The sequence below is a fragment of the Podarcis cretensis genome, assembly GCF_951804945.1.
Source record: "Podarcis cretensis genome assembly, chromosome: 1".
In the NCBI taxonomy this organism is placed as follows: Eukaryota; Metazoa; Chordata; class Lepidosauria; order Squamata; family Lacertidae; genus Podarcis; species Podarcis cretensis.
The window spans coordinates 108,990,428-109,008,631 of record NC_137170.1 but is presented as its reverse complement, the minus strand read 5'-3'; the positions used below and the strand labels follow the sequence as shown (position 1 = coordinate 109,008,631).

Sequence of the window (18,204 nt, the reverse complement as noted above, 5' to 3'; positions counted from 1 at the left end):
TTTTTTCCTGCCACATAAGAATGAGTGTCTATGGAATATGGCTGTGCAAATATCATGGGGCTCCGAATGGATTGTGTTCATCAAAGCAGTAACAACACAACTTCCCCTACCCAATCCCCATGGGTTATGTTCCATGTAGTGCTATGGTGCAAGTTCCATCAGCACAAGGATTTCTCCATGCACAATGGAATGTTCTCCCCGTCTCTCCCCCCCCCCCCCGCCCATGCACCCAACCCCCTGGAACAGATTTGGAGATGGTGTCAGATGTGTGTGGGAGACAAGGAGTGAAATCCCATTGTACTGGCTCAAGTATTTAGTTGGACACTGCCCCATGTCTGCATCATTGTATATGCATTTAAAAGCTTAATATAGAGGCTGAGTGCTTCCTGCTATAATCCTTCAAGTCAATGGACTTATATAGCTCTTTACATAAAAAAGCAATGAGCACAAAGAACACTACACTGTCTCTGCACAGCAACATTCCTATCGCTTTGCAGACCTTTGTGCTTCAACTGCTTCTAAAAATTACTTCTGTTAAATTTCATGCACTCCCCTTAACCAGTGCTGGCTCTCTAGCATTTCCATTATGTGGCGATCAGACACAATTTGATGGGAACTGGTCCATGCAAGAACAGTGCTAAAGGAAAAATATGTATTAAAAAAAGGGGGCTGGAGCACACACAACGCTTGCTCCCTTTGGTTGCTCCTTACCTGCAACGGAATTGGGCCGAGGCATTACTAATGAGCCAGAGCTTTGAGTGTAAGTCACAGGGCCATCTCCAGAAGATGCTTCCACTTTTGGCAGACTTTCTGAAGACCCCACTGTCTCCTCTTCTGCAACTGGTGAGCAATTATCTGTTCTCCGTTCATGAATAATTCCTTGATGTGCACCAGCTCTGAGGCTTCCGTCTTTGCTCCACTCCAAACTGGATCCACTACGGTCGTCGTTTTCAGATGAACTTGTTACTGTCGCTTAAAAACAAATAAAAAGGAAACCAATGAATTCTAATGGGAAGAATGCTAGAATAATAAACTGGTTTGCAGTGTTCTTAGACTGAAACTTCATTCAATAAGGTGATGAGCTCCTCCTACAAGGCACACTAAATTAGTGTTTCCTGGGCTGGTTTTAGCGAGGAGACAAAAACATTCATTGGGCATCATAGTACAGCTACTACTGTTCATGTTCTTAGTTGCAACTAGGTATGTCTCTCAGAGCATGACCTCCTTGCTTTAAGAATACTGACAACTTAAATAACGTAAAACATCGTAAGGATTTTGATGAAAGCTTTGTAGTGTGCTTCTGTATGGCCAAATGATTAACGTTGATTAAAGGCAGGGGCAAACTTGGGACTTTTGATGCATCGTGAACTAAGAGTCCCTTCTGATTTACTCATTGAGGGGAGTGGGAGGGCCAGGAAAGATTTCCACTCCAGTTTCTAATAGCGAAAAGACAGGATGTCACCAGTCTGCCTCCCCCGTCCTCATTTTGGCCACTAGCCCAGACTTCTCTCTTACTTAGCTCACCGCAAATGATGAAAATCTGCCCTCACCCCCATTATGTCAACGGAGGCAGAGACAATTTCAACTAAGGCAATAAAAACTTTTTTTAAAAAAGAAAGAAAGAAAAGAATAAAAGCCTGACCCAGCAGAAAGTGCGGGTGAAGGAGAGGGAGGGGAAGGGCAGCTCTCCACTCAAAAAACCTACTGGCCCAGAATAACGTAGCAGGGATGGAAATTACAATGGAAGCCTACTTAAGTAGCATGGAAGAACAAGCTATTTTCACGGTTTGGCAAAGTCTGCCAAAAACTGTTACACAAAGGATAATACTTGCCAAACTGTATACTGAATGAGCATTTAATACTCTTCATATATTTGCATGCACACATTGAGTACACACACACACACACACACGTACGTACGTTAAGGGATGCTTTAGGAAATGCAGTATGTACGCCCTCCACACTTAAATCCTTCCAAATGAATGTAGAATGATTAGATCTATAAATAACTTGGGGGACTAAGGATACTTAGTAAGATTCCAGTTCATTTTAATATCCATTCCATTCCCACCCCCCTTTAGATGAAGACAAATTTGCAATGCATGTGTACAAGGTAGCTTTCAAATTAAATGCTGTCTTTCAGGATTTGCAGAGGAATGCGTGGGAGGGAGTGTTTTATTTTAAGACGAGCATGTTGCACAACAGAAAATTCTATACATTTTCACAACAGCCTTGAGAACAGAAGGCGCACAATTTCCAGATCTGTTATCATCCTAGCTAATGGGTTTCCCAGCGGTTTTCTTCCATGTGGGTTTCCCAGCGGTTTTCTTCATTTCCCAGCGGTTTTCTTCATTTTACCCAGCTCTTTGGGGCTTGATTTCTCCTGTTCTAGTTTTCATTCCCGGTTATGAATTAATCATTCAAACCTCCACATAACACCATCATTAAACTGCAATTATGATAAAACTTACCAGCCTTTCACGAATATTTCCGATTTTTGCCATCACTAGCATACCTCCTTCACCCTAACTGCAGTGGATCCATTTCCAGGCCCAATTTAAAATGTGGATCTTAAACTTCAAAGCTCTTAATGGCTTGGAACCAGGTTATTTGAAATATTGCCCTTTCATGCATATACCTCACCTGATCCTCAATATCTTTTTCAGAGGCCCTGTTCCAAATGCCCCACCAAGTGAAGTGCATTGGGGATGCTATTAAGAAGCAGGCCTTTTTAGCAGGCACCTCAGCCTACTTGGAGAAAGTTGTTTGGAACCATCTCTCTGGTCCTTCCAGTAACAGGTGAAGGCCTTTTTTCCCACTTGGGCCTTTCAGTGTTTGATTTCTGGTTTTCTCTGTATCTGTGTTGCCAACTGGAGTACAGCATGGATCCGTTACTGTTGATTGAAGCTCAAATGGCTTCGGTGGCTCTTTCTCTCACTCATACCCCCCACACCAAATTTGCCTTTTCTCCCCACACTGGAACACTGTGTCATGAACCTGTTTGCAACAATACAAAAAACTGAAAACTTTCCAGGCAGGGATCTTTGTTTACAAGGGGCAGAACACTCCCCACAAATGGTAGCACAATAAAAACACTTCCTGGTCCTTAACAAAGTTCTCTATATGCTTCACATGCATTATTTCAGTAAGTCTTTAGAACAACCCTGTATGGTCAATCAGTATTGTACTCAAGGATGAGAGATAAATGTACTGCCTAAAGCAACCCAACGAATGCATGACTGTAGTGAAATGTGGACCGGAGGCTTTATGATCAATTGCTCCTGCTCTTAATCACTGCATCCCATTAGCACTGCTATTCTCTTCCCCAGCAGAACTTCCCCAGCAAATATACACTGCAGTGCACTGAAGAAACTCAGGGTTCCAGCCCTCTCCCAGTCCATGACTAAATGCCCACAGGAAAGACACAAAAGAACTACTGAGAATGGCAAAATTATTTCAAGCGAAAGAGCACTTAAAAAATTTCTGGAGCATGGAGACTTTTGGAAGCCATGGAGACTTTGAAGCCAAGTACTAACAGAAATTAACACAAGAGAGTTTCGGAGCAAACTCCCTGTACGCCTAGTGGCTGTATCGGCTGATGCAGAGAAGCAAGATGCAACAGAGACAGTAGTAAGTCAGTGCATTGCTATGAGTTAAACTGCTTACCTATAATTCCACTATCCTTGCTTTCCAGCGTGGAGCTTGGGCTGCTAATGGTCCCACAGGGACTACTTTTGTTGGCCGCTGTTTTGCCAGCACAGCTATTCAGAGTTGAGCAGGGGCTGTCGGTGCTTGGCGACGTGGTGCTGCTCGTCAGGGTAGAGCAGGGACTGACTCCTTGGCTAGCTATGGTGCACTAGAAAACGAAGGAAAGGAAGGATGAATATACAGAGCACAGCGCTATCGGTCCATGGTGGAATCAATACTAAGCAGGAAATCAAACAAGTCTAACGTTAAGACAACTTTCCAAGGCTGCATCATAAGAGGATTCATTAAGCCCCTTTCAAGAAGAAGAAGAAGAAGAAGAAGAAGAGTTTGGATTTGATATCCCGCCTTTCACTCCCTTTAAGGAGTCTCAAAGCGGCTAACATTCTCCTTTCCCTCCCTCCCCCACAACAAACACTCTGTGAGGTGAGTGGGGCTGAGAGACTTCAGAGAAGTGTGACTGGCCCAAGGTCACCCAGCAGCTGCATGTGGAGGAGCGGAGACGCGAACCCGGTTCCCCAGATTACATGACTACCGCTCTTAACCACTACACCACACTGGCAGCAGCAATAGGATAATAGCAGATTATGGGCCCTTAGTATTTTAACTTGGACCTGTAAAGTTCACAGTCTTATGCCTGGAACACTTTTGGTTGAGAGGCTACAACACAAAACCCAGGACTTGTTTGGGATAGTGATCAAATATGCTTCTCTGCAGATTCGAAAAGGAAAGGGGCAGACAAAATTTGGTTTAAAATCTTTTGTCACAGGTGGCTAGAATTCTCCTAGAATAGGTGCCCTCCTGTACTACAACGGAATGCACTGTCTCCTCTCAGCATCTCGCGAGAGTCATACAGATTATTTCCCACGTTCTTATTCCTCATAAACCAAGCAGTAAGGGATGCGCAAGCCAGAAGTGCCTATGGGACAAAAGGCATTCAGTTAAAAATACACATGCGCAAAAACAGATGGGTACAAGCGAGTGAACCATGGTTGCTACAGTAGACAACAGAACAAGAGAAAATGTTGTAACAAAATTCAAATCTGATTCCCAAGGCCAAAAGTAGAAAAATGATCTGCTGTGAATTTTCACAAGAGGGAAATTTTCAGCTCTTCCCTGTATATTGATCAAGCGAAAAGCCACATCTTCAGTTCACTGTGGTGATCTTTAATGCCTAAGACAGGAGTGGGAAACATGTGGCGTTCCATCTGTTATTGGACTACAACACCCATCAGCTTTGATTACTGGCCCTGCTGGGAGTTGTAGTTCAACAACATCTGGAAGGAAAAGGTTCACCTACCTTAGGAGAAAATCCAAAAGTTGTTTTTAAATAATCCTTCCAGGTTGCAACTGCCTGAAGCAGCGGGTGAAAAATAACCATTCCATGATTTTCTCACAACCCCATCCAATGTATAGAATTTCCTTGGAACAGTGAAGATTAAGCCAAAGCTCTTTTTCTTTCAGTGCTTCCTACAAATGTTCACTGTGTACACATTTATGTAAGTGGTTTTTGTTGTCTGTTAGCATGTTTGCTATTAAATATATTGAAAGCACAGTATTTGTTGGCATCTCTAGTTTTAACAGATTACTGTTTACAACTTGTTTCCACTAGCATACCATAGCTTCGCGCTTTTCTTCCACAGAGATATGGGCAGACGTTGGAATCCCTTCTCCCAGTAAAAATCCCAGTCTTGTCATCAGTTCCTGAGCCGCTGGTGAACAGCTTGATTCCTTCTCTGACTTTGTTTCTATGCAATAAAAGAAAACACTCTATGAAGGAGTACAGTGACTTGCTTTGCAAGAGTAGCAACAAGTTTCAAGAGATTCTGACTAAACACCAGGAAGAACTTTCTGACAGTAAGAGCTGTTCAGCAGTGGAACCGTCTCCCTTGGGAGGTGGCGGACTCTCCTTCCTCTGAGGTTTTTAAGCAGAGGTTGGATGGCCATCTGTCATGGATGCTTTAGCTGAGATTCCTGCACTGCAGAGGAAGGACTAGAGGAACCTCAGGGTCCCTTCCAACTCTATGATTCTAGATGAACAAGGCTCATTCAAGTCTGAATTCATTCTTGGGCCAATAAGAATATAGATTTCAACAGAGAGAGAAACAATGAAATGGATCATCAGGGGATATAATACTAAAGTTTTAAAACCTACGACACAATCCTGCCACCATGGGGCCCCTTTAGGTCCCACTGATTGAAAGGGAGACGGATCAGCACACATTTAACTTTCTCATTGAAATCAAAGGGTCAAATGAGATGTGGCATGTGAAATGCGATCTGGTTCTCCGGTTATTTTCTTTTAAATTTAAAAATTAGAGCAGGGCTGCTTTGAAGATATGGGAAATGGTGCTTGAGAAACTTATGTTCACTTGGAAATCTAGAACTAAAGCATGCAGGTAACACATTCTATTTGAATAGGGCATATAGGTAACACATACTATTTGAATAGGTTCTCAATTGGTGGTCTGTGGAGCCCAGGGGGTATGTGGAACCCACCAAGGGGGCCTTTGGCACACACTCTGCCAACAGTCTAACTCACTCTGCAAACATCACACAAGAGCACAGCGCCCCCAAACACACAAGATTGTGGCACCCAAAAATGTGTGGTTTTGGGCACCATACTCTTGCGTGGGTCAGGTGACTCTCCTGGAAGACACTCGTCCTGGTTTTGAGCTGGGACATGTTGGAGGGTATAGTGGCACCATTCACATAAGAAAACCTACTACAGAGATATCAACATTTTCAAAAGTAGGGGGTCCATGGCTTGGATTTGAAAAACAGGGGGTCTGGCTAATTGGGAACCAGTGGAATAGGGGATGAATATGACAAGTGCCTAAATAATACCTGCAAAAAAACAAAAACATTCCACATGCAAATAGCAGGATAATTTAGATAGAATAAATAGCATGGGAAGAACAGGTAGAAATACCTCCTCCTCCAGTCCCATTTTCTACAAGGCTATTATTAATATGTTTAAAAATGAAACACCTGGGATCCATTCACAAATCTCCCATATTGCATCTAGTTTGTCCCTCAATATGCTTTCCTCTGGATGATTTATGTCCCAGGTATTTTCAGAAAGCTATGAAATAGTACAGTCTCAGGGAAATGTCAGGGAAATGTATCAGTTCCTATACAAATGTGGTACAGTATTAATTTTATTGTTGCTTATGACTGTCTGTGCAACCATCCCAATTATCTCCCAACTTTTCTGCTTTTATGTTGCGTCATATACTACTTTTGTTGTTACTCTTATAGTTATTGAAAATTCAGTAAGTATTTTAAATTGTAAGCTGGCCTGAGAACTTTTTGTTATAGGGTAGCCAATATAAATAAATAATATTGTTCTTTCAGTAGTGCCTTTTCCCTTTCACTTATTTGTGGGTGAGGGAACCTCAAGGGAAAAAAGTAGGAACATCAGTTTTTAAGAACCTGTAGCAAAGAACAGAGGTGCCCTTTAACAGGACAAGTTGAACTGCAAATACATTTGAACAACTGGCTCAGAAGGAATTACCAAAACACAATTTCACTAGCTTGTAGCAGACAAGACATCTGCTTAATCTTGAGCTGAACTAACAAACAGCCGGGGTCTTTGATAGAAAAGATTTAAGTGTTTTTTCCAATATCCTTCAAATGATGAAAACAACTCCGTATTACTCTTCCAATGAGGTCTTCCGTTCAGAGATTTGTTTTCACGGCATCTAATCCTTAAAAGAAAGTAATCTGCCATTCCTTAATGTGACTGTGATAGGGGATATTTGCAAGGGAACTATCATTCAAGTATCATTTCTCTATTAAAGTTATTTGGTTCATACAAATAGCGGTAGCTGGCACTACATTACTCTTAGCAAATTTTCATCCACTTGTCTTCAAGAATATCTGAACAGTAGCAGGATATATATATATGAGAGAATCTGAATATGATACTTGAAATTTAATTTCCATATGCACTTTTAATAAGAGCTCTGCTACCTTCACAGATTTATAGCTGCTGGATATTCCGCAGTAATGACATTTCTAACAAGAAAAGCTTGGGTTCACCTAAAAAGGCGATCGTGAATCCATTAATAATTACACACAGAGGATGAGGTGAACTGGTAGCTCATTTTTACACTGCTATAACTTTGGCCTGTTTGTAAATAAAGACACAAGAGCTAGGGCATTTTATTCAACTTGAGTAATTGAAGACACCACAAAATAGTTTGTCAGAATTTCCATATCCAAGCTTGTTTCCTTCCCTCATCCCAGTTCAGGGAGTTGGACTAGATGACTATTGGAGTCCCATCCAACTCTACAATTCTATGATTCTATGAAATAAATATGTGAATGTGCACAACCTGCAGTGGCACAGAGCAGGGCCTTTAGTGTTGTGGCACCCACTTGTGGAATTTCCTTTCATTCGAAATAACTCATTGTTTACATTGTTGGTTTTTGTATTTATTTTACAAACGTTTATGATTAAGTAGTCTATTACTATTGAAAAAATAAAATAGCATCTATATCTATACACACACATAGAATTGGCAGCCCTCGATTTGGTAACGTGTTTAGTACCACCAGGAGCAGAAAGATATCTCTCTGGACTTCTATAAAACTGTCAGTCATAAACTGAACAAACAGGCACTTTCCCTTTCTTTGTGATGGTGAAAACGCTAGTAAAAAGGGGAGGGTGCTGTCTACAGTCTCAGCTGTAAGAGCAGCTGTCAAATCATCCACTAAAAAATCATTTTATAATCAAGATGCTTTGATTCAAAAGCGTTACTGTAAAAGGATGTTTCCCAACATTGGGAAGATGGATTCCAGGATTTCTGCTACAGATGAAACAGTCGAGTGGAGTATTCCTATTCTATTCTTCAAACAGACACACACACACAAACTACAATACTACAGATGTTTACCTGGAGAAAGCCTTATTGGGGGGGGGGGATTCTGAATCAACATGAAAAGTAAAGCATTCTGGGTTTGGGCTAGGTACAGCTATAATACTCCAGAGATTTTGTTCAGGAGGAGGCTGTGAGGGGGCAAGTGGAAGCTTATTTGCATTTGTTTGGGAACCACAAGCATGTACAGTGGTACCTCGGGTTACATACGCTTCAGGTTACAGACTCCGCTAACCCAGAAATAGTGCTTCAGGTTAAGAACTTTGCTTCAGGATAAGAACAGAAATTGTGCTCCGGCGGCACGGCAGCAGCAGGAGGCCCCATTAGCTAAAGTGGTGCTTCAGGTTAAGAACAGTTTCAGGTTAAGTACGGACCTCCGGAACGAATTAAGTACTTAACCTGAGGTACCACTGTATATGACAGGCAAGGGCAACTGCATGAGCCTTTATAATGTTTAAATGTATGATTTGCCTTCATAGAATAATAAAATGGTAGAGTTGGAATGAGGGTCGTCTACATCCAACCCCCAGCAATGCAGGAATCTTCTGGCCAATGTGGGGCTTGAACCCACGACCTTGAGATTTGAGAGTCTCATGCTCTACCAACTGAGCTATCCCTGGCCGGCCATGTGTCCCCCCCAGAAAAAAGCACTGCTTAATACTATGATAAGCCTAATTCCAGAGACAAAAAGGACACGGCAGCTGAGCAGCTAAGGAGTTCCTTGTAACTCTGAGCTGATGTTCATGCATGTTTCTCATTTCTCCCTATAAGTACTAACAGCAAACTACTTCACCAGACTACAATCCACACCCAAAATCTAAGCTTCCGTTTGGGAATTATTATGTTAGACTATTGAACAAAATTAATGTACAGAGGATGTTGGAACTGAAGCCTTTTAAGTATTTGAAATTTCAGATATTCAAAATACACATATAGGAATCCTCACTAGATAAGAAATTGATACTTCCAATAGGATGTGGGAGAACAAAAACTACAGTTCTGTTTGTTACTTTCCAAGAGCACTAACCCTTTGGGATTTCTGCCACCAACTAAGCAGAGAGGTCCAAGAAATTGCTTTTAAAGTCAACAGTAGTAAACAACTAAAGAGACTTAAAAAACAAAAGTAAACTTCTTGAGTTTAAAAAATGTTCAATACACACAAGTGATTATCTTAAACCGAGCTCAAAACATGAAACAGATGCTGTCACCACATTAAGAGTCAAATTCAGCATTTATACTGGTGATTTCTATATAAACAATTGAAAACAATGTGATTTAATGCCTTCGTATACATTACTGGAATAGTTAAAGAGTTCACACAATACACTCTTGCCCAAGTGAGCAGTCCCAACTTTCCCTACACACACATATGAAGATAAAGGTGATGCATTATGAAAGCCAGTGCAGCGTAATGGTTAAGAGTGTTGGACTATGACTTGGGAGACCAGGGTTCGGATCCCCACTCAGCCATGAAACTCACTGGGTGACCTTGGGCCAGTGACTATCTCTTAGCCAACCTACCTCACATGGTTGTTGTGAGGATGAAATGGGGAGGAGGAGAACACCTTGGAAGATGAAGGTGGTATATAAACGTAATAAGTAAATTATTATTATTATTGTTGTTGTTGTTAAATACCCTGCCCATCTGGCTGGGTTTCCCCAGCCACTCTGGGTGGCTTCCAGTACATATAAAAAACATAATAAAATGGCAGACATTAAAAACTTCCCAATACAGGACTGCTTTCAGGTGTCTTCTAAAAGTTGCGTAGTTCTTTATCTCCTTGACATCTGATGGGAGGGCGTTCCACATGGCGGGCGCCACCACTGAGAAGGCCCTCTCTGCTTGGTTCCCTGTAACTTCACTTCTCGCAGTGAGGGAACCGCCAGAAGCCCCTCGGAGGACCTTAGAGACCGGGCTGAACGATGGAGGTGGAGACGCTCCTTCAGGTATACCGGGCTGAGGCCATTTAGGGCTTTAAAGGGCAGTAGCAACACTTTGAATTGTGCTTGGAAACATACTGGGAGCCAGTGAAGATCTTTCAGAACCGGTGTTACTATAGTCCCAGCGGCCACTCCCAGTCAGCAGTCTAGGTGCCGCATTCTGGATTAGTTGTAGTTTTTCAGTCACCTTCAAAGGTAGCCCCAAGTAGAGCACACTGCAGTTATTCATGTGATTACGGATATGGCCACCAAGAGACTCCATTCTGGAAGGCTTTCGCATTATAGAAGTAGGAATTCTCCCAGCTTTTTTGACATTTGACTCTCCCATCACTGTATCCAATGCAAGATGGCCACAATGTGTGAGAATGCCAATAGTTTGAAGAGCCACATGCCCTCCCCCAATACAGCTAAGAAAGAGGTACAGTATGAATGAACCAAGAAACCACTTAACATCAATTTGTTTTTCAGTATAAATATTAATATTTACCTAACCTGGAAGTCAGAATAATCTACTTTCTTGTGGCAGAAACATAGAAACTCTTAATGTGTGATATCAGGGTGATGTACTGGGAGAAATGCCCCCCCCCCATTGCTAGTCATCTATTTGTGATCACTGTCACATCTTTCTAGTTATCTTTTAGTGCAGGGTATCTGTTCCATGTTGTATTATTAAAAATAGAGATAAAAACTTGAGCAGTTTAAAAGAGAAATCCACACATTTCACTTCTTGCTCCTGCAAGAAAACAATCATGTCATTTAGAGACCAAAGGAAGCCAAAGCTGCTCCACAGAAGCGACTTTTTAAGCCAATGTTTCTATTCACTCCCACACAACCACACTCAGCCTGCAGAGACAGCCATTTGAACCTCACACTCTGATCAGCAACCATACAGCAAACACAGAGAACATAGCCTGCCAACAATGAGAAACCAGGGTGACACTTTTCTTGACAGATGCACAAGGCACGACAGTCTTTTTGCCTTTATTGGCCTCTGTGGAAAGGGAAAATAAAATGTGGGCTTTGGTAGCAGACAGAAGGGCTTCAAGTACATTCTCTACCTCATTAAGAGGATACTGTAGCCTCTTCCAGCCTCTTCACGCGATTGTAATTACGAGGAGGAGGAGGAGGAGGAAGAAGAAGGAGGAAGTAGGATAGTGGCTGCAGATCCTGCTCCCACCAGGCAGGCCTGGACTTACCATAAGGCTCCTGCTGTAGGCAATAAATATCCCGCCTAACCTGGCTCCTACTGCCCTCAGGTACAGCGAAGGATGCTGTCAAAGTAGCATTCAATTGCCTGCCTGGCTGACATATGTACATGGAATCTCTTGTGCCTGTCACTCTGCTGATCATCCACAGTGGGTGGGGAACAGCTCTCAAGGGAAGCCTGCAATATGGACATGGGCTTTACCCCCGATTGGGAGAATCTATGTGCTTGCAGCAAGGTCCCTTTTAGAGAGGTCTCTTCTGCAAATGAAGGTAAGGAACCTGTGGAAGGAATGCCTGGAAAGAACTTGTGTGCACATTACAACACCTTTGAAATTTGATGTATGCCATGAAGGAGTAAGCTGTGGCCTTTCTGCTTGTCTGCGACATGCCACAGCATCCATACAAATGGTTGCTGCTGTGCCCAAAAATACCACTTATTGATACATCTGCCATCTCATCAGTTTGCTTGAATCCATTCCGTAAGGATCTCCCTTAAAAATTAGAAATAGTCTACTCCTTTCCTTTTGAGAATGTTGATTACTGTGGAATAATCAGTTTTGTAGCCAAACAAGAACTATTTATTCACATGAACTCCATACGTAGAGATGTCATTTATTTTATGGGAAGTCTCCTTTAGTCAGAAAGGGCTTAAAACGTTAGTCAATCAGTTTCTTTACCATCTCTGATGTTATTGTTTTAATCATTATGGCGATATAGTATGTGCAGGCTAATGGCAAAATGGCAGTGAAATTTGCCGCCATATGGGAGTGAGAGGATGGAGACTTAAGCCACCCAAACCAGTGAACAATGATCAGTATTTCAGGATTTATAACCTCTCTAGCTCAGAAAGCCTAGATCCACTTTGCTGAAGAGAGAGTTACTAATCAGTGGGTCATGAGAGGTGATGGATGTATAAAGCAGATACAAAATGCAAGCTTTCCACCGCAAAAAGGAGGCTTCCCTATTAAACAACAAAACTGTAGCAATATTTGACTGTCACTCCTGCATGACCAGTATGCACATGTCTGAAGAAAATAACTGAGTGAAAATAAAATGTTGGAGGAAGAAACCATCCATACAACATGCATATTTTTAAGTGTTCAGCTCCTTCAATTTGAAACCTACGAGAGATGGAACATACTTGAACTTGTTGCTTTGGAATTTGAGGGGGGGGGGGGATGAAACTGCAGAAAGACACAGAATTTAAGCTACAGAAGTTAGACTGGCTTGTAGAAGAAATAGTGCCATACACTTTTGTGTATATCCGAATCAAGATATGCACAAAAATGTAGGAAAGGTGCCAGGAAGGAATATTCCTAGAAACTTTCTGCACCTCCAATAAGAAGAGATGGTGAGAATTCAGGTCTTAAATTCAAAGCACAAGAAAAACAAGGGAATATCCAATTTAACTTGATGTTATAGGTTGTTTCTGTTGGTGTCAATTAGGCTGTAAATCTAAAACATCACAGTGAATATGAAATCCTCATTATTATACAAATACTTACACAGCATGTTGATTGTCATTTTGCCCTGACATTCTCTGAAACTGCACTTCGTTATGTGGTAGTCAAATTTAATGAACTAGGAAGTTTTCAAGAATACCAATTAACTCCAGGGTCGGGCTGCTACCAGCTTTGCCAACACAGTCATCTATTGTTATTGCTGTCTGATTTAGCAAGCATTTTAACGGCAGTGGCAAGACACAGCACTTCAACATGGCATCAGCATAACATACTCCGTTGTTAAAACTTGAAAGGAAGTCCAGAAACGGAATTCAAACAGGCCTCTCACATTAAAAGTGACCCGCAACTCTCACTTAATTTTGCTTGAAGACTGTGTATACATCGTTCACGAATTTTAGACTGCTAGACATGGCACATAACGAACCTATCACAAGATCTGCAAAGCCAAGATCTGCACAAAGGGCTCAATTCTTACTTGTTTTTGTAGCCGCTTCGCTTTCAAGTCGAAGTCCAGTCATTAAGTCAAAAGGAAAGCAATCCGAACACACATGCTTACCATTCTGGTTGGGAACTGTTGGCTCCGACACTTTCCTCATTGGTACGGCGACTGCATCTCCTGGTATCCGGGGACTTTCTACATACTTGGGCTTCCTGATGGGACCTGAAATGTGGAAAGATCTCAAACTTGCCTTTTTCCCACACAGAACACAAATTACAGAGGACCAGAACAACTCTAAAAGCAGAAATGCACGTTGCAGACGGAGACAATACACACACAACACATGCTATAATAAAGACAGTGAACTCTCGTACTTCCACTCTCGCTGTCTGTTGTCAGGGGGAAAAAGCAGCAACAGCAAGCTTTAGTCAGGCTCACTTTTTGGAATGTAAACTGTGCTGTGGAACAAAAGCAGTTTCCTTGCTGCAGTGCTCTTGAATCAGCCTCCAGCCTATGTAAAGAGGGTGACTTTGACATGGTCAAAACTCGCACAGCTCTGGAGTTGGCCTCTCTAGGCAGAGCCTCTGTTTTTCTGCTTCAATTCGAAGATAACCCTGTTTACTAGTATAATCTTTGAAGCTGGGAGGCAAGGATTACAAAGCGGACAGCTTGCAACATTAACACTCTAAATACTCCAGTCCAGCAGCTTTATATTACTGAGTACAGTATTTTTACCCAGGCGAATGACGCACAACGTTGATTGTAAGACGGTGGGCAGGGCGGGAGGAAGAAAGGAGAGAAATATCTGTTCAGCTGCTATGGTAGCTCTTCAGTATTTTCAATAATAATAAAAATAAAAGAGGGAGAGATTTTGCTAACTGGTGGCTAAAATCAAACATACTATGTAATTTATAAGCGCGCTGTTCACTTTTGAGGTTGGAGTAACTGTTCATCAAAGGAGTTCATCAAATGTAAGAGAATGAATTTAGTACTTTCATTCGACTATTTAAATTATTGATAGCTGTGTGCTTTGCTGAATGCAATTGCAGGAAACATTAAATGCACAACAGAATTTCTAGTCTCCAACACCCCCCACAATGAGAACAATACTGCCATCTAAAGGTTCTTTAGAGAAACAGAAATTGCTTTTAAGTAAACCAACATGCCTTATCCTAGGATTCTGCTTTCCTGGGCTGACACCAGGGCCAATACTGTTCTTAATGTATCACAGTTCTATTCACTCCCATTAGCAGAGATGACAAAAGAACAAAAACCATCAGAGATAAGATCCAACACAGCATCAGCAACTACAACCCCTCACACAAAATCCCTGGCACCTCTACCACAACCCACCAATTTTGGCATTTTAACACTGAAAATTCCTCTACAGCACCATGTTTTTTTTTATAAAAAAACCACAACCATAGACATAAGCAACAAACTGGGTTGCCATCACTACATCATGGGTCTCTGTCATAGTCCCTCACAAACATAAAACCCTCCAAGCATGCTGCCAAGAAGATCCACCCCACAGGAGAGGACTCATTTGCTAGCAGACTTGTGTGAAGAACCCACAGGAAGAGGCTCTGGATCTCAGTATGATACTGATGGTTCCATATAGCTAATATAGTTCAATAGAGCTACACAGCACACACACACACATTTCTATCTGTATGTGTGTGATGGAATAAGCATTTTCCCATGGAGAGCTACAAAGTCGTCTTAAGGAAACAGGGCCTGACTTAGATATCGTGCTGCCCAAGGCAGGGACAAAATGGCAACTGTTCCCCATTCCTAACTGAACTACAAACTGAACCTGGACCTCCACTGCACTTGAGACAGCAGGATAGTTTAGGGGACCCAGGACAGACCATACAGCACCCACAGAGGGGAATAGCCAGATTCCACATTTTCTGCCCTAGGTGGTTGCCTAATGGTTGGGCCAATCTGAAAAGGAAGGATGCACATACAGTGGTGCCTCGCAAGACGAAATTAATCCGTTCCGTGAGGCTCTTCGTATAGCGGTTTTTTCGTCTTGCGAAGCAAGCCCATTGACAGCTTAGCGGATTAGCGCTATTAGCGGTTTAGCGGCTTTTAGCGGATCAGCTGATAAGCGGCTTAGGGCTTAGGAAAAGGAGGGAAAAAGGGGAAAAACCCTGCAGGAACTCGCAAGACATTTTCGTCTTGTGAAGCAAGCCCATAGGGAAATTCGTTTTGCGAAGCGCCTCCAAAACGGAAAACCCTTTCGCCTAGCGGGTTTTCCGTCTTGCGAGGCGTTCGTCTTGCGGGGCACCACTGTACCACAATAGTGGCTCACTGAAGGCCACAGAAAGCACTGGTAATTCAGTGGGAAAGGGCAGCACAATTGGGAACAAAATGCAGCCTCCACAAATCCAAGCTTACCCTTTTAGAGGAACTGCTGGCAACAATAATTTTAAATGGGGATGTGGGTGGACCATGGTCAGATCCTTCCCCCCCCCTATTTTTACAGATTCTTCATTGAACTGCACTATAAATGTAAAACTCTGTAACTGATTGGTTGTTATCATTCTATTATAATCAATAATATACATATTTAAAGAAACCAGAACCAAAACAGTAATTTTAGATGGGGAGAGGTAGGGGAGATGGGGAGAACTGTAACAGATGATCTCATACCACACAGCAACACCCCTAAGCGCAAAGCCACAGAAGTATACAAAAGGAAAACTACAGTATACAAAAAGAAAAATAGGATGGGACTCTTCTAGGGTTCCAGCTTCACTCAGGTATTTGTCTGCAACAGTCCTGCCCTAGCACGCTTGCTTCCATTTTGCCCAGACTCCGTTCATTCAATAGATTCCCATAGCTCTTAACTGTGCCAAAACAATTCTCTCTCATCCAGCTGGTGTAACTTGTGGTTTAGATTGCTCTTGAAATAATAAAGATACCCCACTTTCCAGTAAACTGTAGTAATAAAAAATTCAGCTGACAAAGTTTGGAGAGCACAGCTTATCTTTATATGGCGAATGACGTATTACAGATCTGTGTGGAATTATAAGACAAAAGATAAAATGGAAGCCAAAGGTTTTTATGAAGCACATTATAAATGTGTGTATGGATAAACAGAGGGGGGAAATAGGAGAGCTATACATATAGCTAATTACTATAAATCACAAAGTGTCCTTTAACCATTTTAGGTATACAAAGGCATAATACTCCCAAGAATATTTGAGGAACATAAAACCAAACTGGGTTTAAGACAGAAGTAGATAAATTTATTAAGGCTACCTTGTCATTTTTATTATACTACCTTAGTTGTGGCTCACTGGATTCAGAAATCAACCACCCTCGTGAATATCACCTTATTCCTTCCACATCAGAAATTAGCAATGATCAGGAATGTTAGATGGTACAATGAAGGAGAAACAAATCTACCAGTGGTACACAGCATCTTATTGTTAAAGTAAGATGAATGGAACAAGAAATGATAAATTTCTTGAAGGAGCGTCTCCACCCCCATAATTCAGCCATTCACTGAGATCCAGCGCCGAGGGCCTTCTGGCGGTTTCCTCATTGCGAGAAGTGAGGCTACAGGAAACCAGACAGAGGGCCTTCTGGGTAGTGGCGCCTGCCCTGTGGAACGCCCTCCCATCAGATGTCAAAGAGATAAACAACTACCTGACATTCAGAAGACATCTTAAGGCAGCCCTGTTCAGGGAAGTTTTTAATATGTAACGCTGTATTGTTTTTAACATTTGATTGGGAGCCGCCCAGAGTGGCTGGGGAAACTCAGCCAGATGGGCGGGGTATAAATAAAAATTATTATTATTATTATTATTATTATTATTATTATTATTATTATTATTGAAAATGTGCACAAACCAAAGCTGCTGCCCTCCCTCCCAACATGTCTGGTTCAATTGTTCAGAGATAAAAATATATGCAAATACTATAGCCCATACAATGAGTTTGACCAAACAGCGGGAGGCAGTGGAAGACAGGAGTGCCTGGCGTGCTCTATTCCATGGGATCACGAAGAGTCGGACACGACTAAACAACAACATAGCCCATACAATTGAACTAACAGTAGATTATACCCTTCCTCATAGTCCACTGCTGATATTACTGCTGCTGATAGTATGTGTGGTATTCGCTATTAAAACATTCATTATCATGCCTGCCTTTCCCATTCAAAATGTTCCAGATCGAATCAGATAAAATTGAGTCAGGAATGCATCAAACCAAGCAACACAGCAGGTAATCAGGAGCATAATATTCAGCAGCGAGATTTAGGAAACAGTCACAACACAAGCTTGGAGGAATAAAAATGTTTTGGTTTTTCATCTAAAGGCTACAAGAGAAGGGGGTGGTTCTGATTTCACAGGACAGGACAAGGAGTTCCACAGCCTGGGAAAGTGGACAGGCAGGAACTTATGGGAGGGGGACGGTGCTGTAAGTAACATGGTGCCAAGCTGTTTATGGCTTTAAAAAGATCATATCCAAGGCTTTGAACTGAGCTTGGAAATAAACTGGAAGTCACTGTAGGTAGAAAAAACGAGTCACATGCTTCATGTAAAACAGATTA

The 18,204-nt window shown here is 42.0% G+C and overlaps 1 protein-coding gene across 3 annotated transcripts in view; it reads right to left on the bottom strand.

Moving 5' to 3' along the window:
• The window catches only part of TANC1 (tetratricopeptide repeat, ankyrin repeat and coiled-coil containing 1), a 137,025-nt gene that overhangs the window by 31,351 nt on the left and 87,470 nt on the right, over positions 1-18,204 (bottom strand). For 2 of the 3 annotated variants that reach the window (XM_079975738.1, XM_079975737.1), the window contains exons 4-7: positions 13,755-13,859; positions 5,323-5,453; positions 3,667-3,856; positions 712-972 (exon numbers count right to left, since the gene is read on the bottom strand). In XM_079975738.1, coding sequence (XP_079831864.1) covers positions 712-972; positions 3,667-3,856; positions 5,323-5,453; positions 13,755-13,859 — 687 coding nt within the window. The remainder of the gene's footprint in view (positions 1-711; positions 973-3,666; positions 3,857-5,322; positions 5,454-13,754; positions 13,860-18,204) is intronic. The other variant, XM_079975739.1, reaches the window with a different exon arrangement.